Genomic DNA, 7296 nt, shown 5'->3' with positions numbered 1-7296 from the left:
GCAAGTCGTTTTATGGCAGATCTGTCAGAGGCAATACCCTCTTGTTGGTTTTGGTTTTGGTTGTGGTATAATTGTTATTTTCTTAAGAATTAAATATAGTGTTCAACGTTTTCCCTTTTGTCCTATTAGATTAAAATTGGATTTGTTGTTGGTCTTTTTTGTCATATCATTAGAAGTGTCCTCGGCCACTTGGCCTTGTCACCATGAGAAGTAATTAGGGCCGTCGGCCAACCAATCTAGCATCGTGCATATGTTAAGGCCAATCTAATTATTAATCATATATTCTTTCATATTATATCCTTTGCCACTTGTCATAAACAAGGTGAAACGTTGACTTCTCTCTCTTGTATCTATTTTGTCACAAGAAAACTGTGAAACCAATAGCATTGCCTCGTCTCTTAGTTTGTTTTATATTAACATTCTTAACTAATGCATTTATTTCATCCTAATTTCTTAATATCAACTGATTCGTCATGAATTGCCAATTTTTTTTTTTTTATTAGCATGTGTTTAGAAAATTTCACATCAATTTGTATTGAAAAGTTCCTTTTACAAATGGAAAAGTAACTAACGACTCATCTTCACCATTACCGTGAATTGGTACTAAAAAATTGAGATCCTGACACTACACTTCTTAGATTTACTTTACTCAAAGATCTTCGATTTATTTTTATTTTTATTTATTTATTTATTTTTTTGGAAAGATGGCACAGATTTTGGCACCATCTACACAATGGCAGATGAGGATCACCAAAGCCTCAACTGATGCAAGTCCAATGACTTCAAAGATGTGGGGCTCACTAGTGATGAAACAGAATAATAAGAAAGGAGCAATGAAGAGCTCTACTAAGTTCAGAGTGTTTGCACTCAAGTCTGACAATGGCACCATCAACAGGCTTGAGGATTTGCTAAATCTTGATGTCACTCCTTACACTGACAAGATCATTGCTGAATATATTTGGTATTATTATTACTAGCTTCTTTTTTGACATTTGTGTCCACATATCAGCACTTATGTGTAACATTTTGACAGTGTTAAATAGGGGTAAATGTGTCAATTCACATGAATTTTGCCTAATTTAACGAGCTCAGGGGACGAAATTGTTGGAATTTTTAAATTAAAAGTGAGTATTTTTTTTTTTTTAATATAGGAAAATGATATACATATCGTGAAAAATATAATTTGATTGCGCATCATGAAACAAAAATATAACTTGTTAAGGATAAGAAAAGCTAGGACAAAACAGTAATTTCAGGTTTGCATATTTATGCAACTCTGGCACTATGCATTCATGATGTTTATCATAAAATATTTCATGGCATGTCACAAGTATGCTAGCTCTTAAAATTATCACTTTTTTCAATGCACTGAAATGGAATTCCAATGTGAATTTCAGCTCATCTAGGCAATCAGATTGTCAAACGATTGCCCCTTTAATTACATGTGAATGCACATCTATATTATGATGATATTTTGTTATTTTGGAAACAGGATTGGAGGGTCAGGGATTGATGTGCGTAGCAAAGCAAGGGTATGATATTATACACTGTTGAAAATGCATCTAAAAAAAACTGATAATTTTTTTTTTTTTTTTTTTTTAAACTAAGTTTTAACTTTTATGAACTTGTGCAATATTTTAGACAATATCAAAGCCTGTTGAACATCCTTCTGAGCTTCCCAAGTGGAATTTTGATGGGTCAAGTACAGGACAAGCACCTGGTGAAGACAGTGAAGTAATTATATAGTAAGATCTTGAGAACAAAATGGCATTGGATTTGGTGGATTTATTTAAATTATTATATACCAAATTTGATAAAATCTTTTTTCGTTTCTTTTACAGCCCTCAAGCAGTTTTTAAGGACCCTTTCCGTGGTGGTAACAACATCTTGGTAAAGTATCATGAAGTCAAACATAAATAACCGATCTATAAGTAAATCTTTTTTATTGTACCAAATAACTGAGTTCTAAATTGGTGTACCATCTTCTTCCCGTTAGGTAATTTGTGATTCATACACGCCGGCCGGCGAGCCTATCCCTACGAACAAACGCCACAGAGCCGCGGAGATTTTCAGTAACAAGAAGGTTGTTAATGAAGTTCCATGGTAATATTTCCATTGTGATATGTACATGTGTACTTGTATCCCTTAATATTTAGCAGACTTATAACTTATGATGAAATATTGTGCTAATATTTTGTGACCATTCAATTAGGTTTGGGATTGAACAAGAGTACACTTTGCTTCAGCCAAATGTTAGATGGCCCTTAGGTTGGCCTGTTGGAGCCTACCCTGGTCCTCAGGTAGTAATTTGAATAATTGCATTTATTATAGTCTTTGCAAAATATACTGTGATGTGGGGCCGCTAACCTCAACCATACAATTTAAATTAGACGGTGCTTATGAAATAGGTGTAACAGAGCTGTTCAAAGAATCATCTCATACTCATAGTATCGAGTCTCGTACAATATGCAACGTTTAATTTAAATCTAATTAGAATCCCCTCATTATTTTTGGATGAACAATTATGAAATGTTTATATGTTTTTTAGGGCCCCTATTATTGTGGTGCCGGAGCGGATAAATCATTTGGCCGTGACATATCAGATGCTCACTACAAGGCTTGCTTATATGCTGGAATTAATATTAGTGGCACCAATGGAGAAGTTATGCCTGGCCAGGTTTTCCTTCTAATCATTTGCACTTTTGTTCTTCTTATGAAAACTAATATTGTTAACCATGGTTGTGCTCTTATATCACCAATAATTACTGTGACTATAATGCAGTGGGAGTATCAAGTTGGTCCCAGCGTGGGAATTGATGCTGGAGATCATATCTGGATCTCAAGATACATTCTTGAGGTAATTCATTCTCATCTATTATGATTATCCAAATCATTAAATTCTAATCTCTAGCGTTGTATTGAGCACAATTTCACATGAGATACCCCATTAAATTTGGTGTCCGACGTCAGTGATGCTGCGAAGCATTTTTCCTTAATATTCAATCTAGTCCACTTTTCACCCGAATATATATATATATTTATATATATATATATATAAATAAAGGACATTAGCGGAGCCAACACCACTACTTATGAATGGGTAGGTTCCTTAGAGCCTGCACCCCATCGTCAGGAGTTGCGATATCAAACACTACTTATGCCGAATAACACTATTCTTCTTTACGGACTCGAGTTAAAATCTTCTTCTTTAATATCTAATTTTCACCGGAAAGAATAAATGGCATTAGTACTGGTGTTGACACCACTACTTATAGATAGGTTCCATTTGGGGGCCGCACCCGCTCATTAGGAGTAGTGGTACCAGGCACTACTAATGCCGAATAGCACTATTCTTCTGCACCTATTGTGAACTAGTGAGGTGGCGGTTTCGTGCAGAGTAGTAGTGTTTACGGAAATATTGTTTCTTTCATGTTCTGACAGAGAATCACTGAACAAGCTGGTGTTGTCTTGTCCCTGGATCCAAAACCAATTGAGGTAATCTATTGGGAAATCATAAGTTCATAACATACTTTAATGCGTCACATACAAACATTTCTTCTTAGTCAACATTGCAGTTGGATAAAACTTCTTACTTATTGTCATCAACAGGGTGACTGGAATGGCGCAGGATGTCACACCAATTTCAGGTACTTGAAAAAAAAAAACAATTTACTACAAGAAATTAATGATATAAATATAGGAAAAAACATGTCTTTGTCTTCTATAATTGTTTAAATACCAAATAATCACTGGTTTTGTAGTACAAAGAGCATGAGGGAAGATGGAGGATATGAAGCTATTAAGAAGGCAATTTTGAATCTCTCCCTCCGCCACAAAGAGCATATTAGTGCCTATGGAGAAGGAAATGAAAGAAGGTTGACAGGAAAGCATGAAACAGCAAGCATTGACACATTTTCTTGGGTATGTTCTCAAAGGATTCTAACCCTCTAGAATAAATTTAGCCTTAGTTTTTGGATTGATATAATCATATCATTTAAACGAAATTAAAAATATCCATAGATGTGCAATAAGACTTACATTCCTTTTGATGAAACTTTAACTCGCAGGGAGTGGCTAATCGTGGTTGCTCGATCCGTGTGGGGAGAGAAACCGAGAAGCAAGGAAAAGGTACCACCACTAGGCTGTTTTCAAGTTTTGGTTTTTGAAGTTTTTGCATCAATATTTACTGACCCTTTTGAATGCTGTTTCTGATGTGTCAGGTTACTTGGAAGATAGGCGTCCAGCCTCGAACATGGACCCCTACATCGTGACCTCGCTGCTCGCGGAAACTACTCTACTGTGGGAGCCAACACTTGAGTCTGAAGCTCTTGCTGCTCAGAAGCTGGCTTTGAATGTCTAGTTAATTTGTTGAAAATAATCTGATGGGCCCTCAAAATTCTATCAATTGGGATAAATCTGCCCGACTGTTTTGAAGCTTTTTCTTCTCACTTTCTAGATCCTTTAGGGAGTGTCCTTCTGTAAATAAAGGTCTTGAAGTGAGCGGTTCTTCATGTCCAAGTTTGTAAAATGGTCTCTCAGATTAGAGGAATCTTGCAGATTAGAGTGACTTCATTATTAAATTTCCCACTTTATGGCGATTTTATTGGCATATTTAATCCAATATTCAGGACCCCATTTAAGTTTTTTTTTTCTTCACTTTCTCAGTCCATTTTTACTGTGTTTGCATTTTATGGCTATTTTAGCAGTTGCCTAAATTTGCACATCAGACAATTGTGACAATTAAGTGACCAGGTGGTCCTGGTGTGATAAGAATGTCTTCCTAGAACATCATTTGCTACATCTCTATTTCCAAATATCCCTACTTTTTTTTTTCTACTAAACAAAACAGAAATCGCCATTTGATTTTGTTATTTCTTTGCTTGTTATGCATGTTTCCATGACAAATTCAAGCTAGAATATCAAAGAAATGTAAAATGGAGTGAGACTCGCGTTCGTTTTATCTAGAAAAACTCCAGCAATTAGTTCAAGAAGAAAAAAAAAAGGAATAAGAAAGGGAAAGGAAAAAACTCAGCAAACTTACGTACACAGAACTTTATTCTTTGCCAGAAAAAAAGGAAACCAAGCACTTTATTAACATTCTTTTGTGTTCTGTACTCAGCAAAGAAACTAGAAATTCTTGTTCGATGCGTATACAAAACCAAGAGGGATTCTTTTACTTTCCATGAAGCAACAAGCCTAAACATGGAAAGGAATATTTTCAGACGTTTATTTGGCTTTCTGGCTAGGGGAAAGGAACAACTCCTTGCTTGTATATATTCTTCCTTGAGTTCAAGAAGATTTATGTCCATATTCAGTTCTTCCTCTTCTTTCCATTTTCTGTAAGCTTCAAAAGGCCATGGATTCTCAGGGAGCAAAATCAGCAGCAACCATACTCTTCATCCTCAATCTTGTCCTTTATTTCATCGTAACCGTGATTGCCGCATGGGCTGTAAACCACGGAATCAAAAGGTCGCAGGAAACAGGTAATCTAGGAGGATACAGAAATGAGCAATGATATACATCGTGAAAAAAGAATTTACGATGTGTCAAAATTCTACGAGTTTTGTACAAGTAGAATTGCTATTTTGTCCAAGCTTATTTACCCCCAAAGAAGTTTAGTTTTAGATTGGAGATACACCATGGAACATATAGATATAATAATTCAAACATACATGACATTTGGTGTCGTGTGGTAGCTTAGAAGATTGGTTTGGCAACAAACATGACTTATGTTTTGCTCCCTACATGTATATGCAGCTGCTGCTTTATCCTTTCCTGCTAGAATATTTCCAATATACTTTCCAATGGGCAATGTGGCGACGGGTTTCTTCGTAATTCTTTCACTCCTTACTGGTGTTGTGGGCTGCACAACTTCACTGACTGGACTTCACAATGTTTTCCAATGGAATGGTCCCAACTTGCACACGGCGGCTGCTTCTTCTCTTGCAACTTGGGCACTCACTCTTCTCGCAATGGGGTAAATCACGTTGCTAAGTTATCGCTTCCATCGTCTCTTATTGGTCTCTTTTTCGTCCTCTTGAATCTTGTTTCCCATTGCAGATTGGCATGTAAAGAGATTGAACTTGGATGGACAGATTCAAACTTGGTAAGCTTCTATTCTTATCTTGTGTAGTTAAGTTGAAAAGAAAGCTTATTGCAAGGCACTAAGTCACCCACCAAACTGTTGTTTACTGGGGAAAATGATTAGTTTAACTCTGGCTCTTACATGGAGAGAGCTAATTTAGTTTTTAACATGAAACAATTTTCCATTTGTAATAGTTACTTAGTGTTGTATTGTTTATACAGAGGACTCTAGAGGTAATGACAATAATTGTCAGTGGAACACAAATGTTTTCCTACTTTGCTGTCCATGCTGGAGTTGAAGAAGCTATTGCTTATGAAAAGTATAGAGCAGGAAGAGTCTAAGTTCCCATCTTAATCTACATTGCTCGGTTTTATCATGCGTTGTTGTTCACAGCCACAAAACTCTATTATTTTCAAGTGAATTTTATTATGCATACAACTTTTCTCTAGCTGTGTGAAATTTTAAGGCTGGTGTTGTAATATGATTTCTTGTTGATTATATAAACTTGCAAGATTTTACCTTTTCTTGTATGTGAAACTGTGTCACATATTTTCATATGTTATGGTTGTTATTCATGGAAAACATATGTTTGTGATAAATGATGATAAATAAGAGATGAGCGAAAATACATATTACACTTTTTTTTAACATAAAAAAATTAATAAAAAAAATCTTTTAAGAAAAAATATTAATTGATAAAAAATCTTTTTAAGGAAAAGTATTTGGATATGAGAGTTTTGCTAATAGCGTTACCTCATTTCCATTTTCTTTTTGAGTTTACACATTTGGCTTTCAATATATATGAATGGACACATATGATAACTAATTGCACACATTGAAAATTCATTATAAATTAAACGAAAAGAATTGTCCTTCACTTGTAATCTATAATGTATTGCTATGCTTTTAGTCTGTTAAAATGCGAGCAGTCTAATCCTATTTTTGTTGGAGTCATATATACACTCAATAACCTAAACCTCACTTATACACTCAATAACCTAAACCTCACTTTTATCTTTTCCATGTGGGATAAGTCTAATATTGTTAGATCAAAAGACTACCTGATAAATAATAAAAAAAATACACCTCGAATAAAAATGAATGGTGAAAGGAATGGAATACAGAAAATATAGAAAACTACAAACTACTATTTTATCATCTTGTTCTCTTGGGTGAAATGAAACTGGACTTTCTACATGCCTAACCTTGTC

At 35.0% G+C, this 7296-nt stretch overlaps 2 protein-coding genes across 2 annotated transcripts; both read left to right on the top strand.

Moving 5' to 3' along the window:
• Positions 1-704: 704 nt before the first annotated feature.
• On the top strand, positions 705-4786 carry LOC21394577 (glutamine synthetase leaf isozyme, chloroplastic). Its single transcript, XM_010107400.2, has 13 exons — positions 705-961; positions 1493-1532; positions 1642-1745; positions 1842-1890; positions 1997-2103; positions 2213-2300; positions 2549-2677; positions 2783-2857; positions 3442-3495; positions 3610-3647; positions 3762-3921; positions 4068-4128; positions 4221-4786. Exons 1-13 carry the CDS (start codon positions 705-707, stop codon positions 4358-4360), a joined length of 1302 nt encoding a protein of 433 aa, XP_010105702.1. The 3' UTR covers positions 4361-4786.
• Positions 4787-5319: 533 nt separating this feature from the next.
• Positions 5320-6615, top strand: LOC21394576 (membrane protein PM19L). The gene is made up of 4 exons (XM_010107399.2): positions 5320-5483; positions 5758-5977; positions 6061-6106; positions 6307-6615. Exons 1-4 carry the CDS (start codon positions 5357-5359, stop codon positions 6424-6426), a joined length of 513 nt encoding a protein of 170 aa, XP_010105701.1. The 5' UTR covers positions 5320-5356; the 3' UTR covers positions 6427-6615.
• Positions 6616-7296: the final 681 nt, after the last annotated feature.

This window comes from Morus notabilis, unplaced genomic scaffold, assembly GCF_000414095.1.
Source record: "Morus notabilis unplaced genomic scaffold, ASM41409v2 Scaffold38, whole genome shotgun sequence".
In the NCBI taxonomy this organism is placed as follows: Eukaryota; Viridiplantae; Streptophyta; class Magnoliopsida; order Rosales; family Moraceae; genus Morus; species Morus notabilis.
The sequence above is the reverse complement of the archived record's forward strand: the minus strand, read 5'-3'. Positions and strand labels throughout refer to the sequence as shown.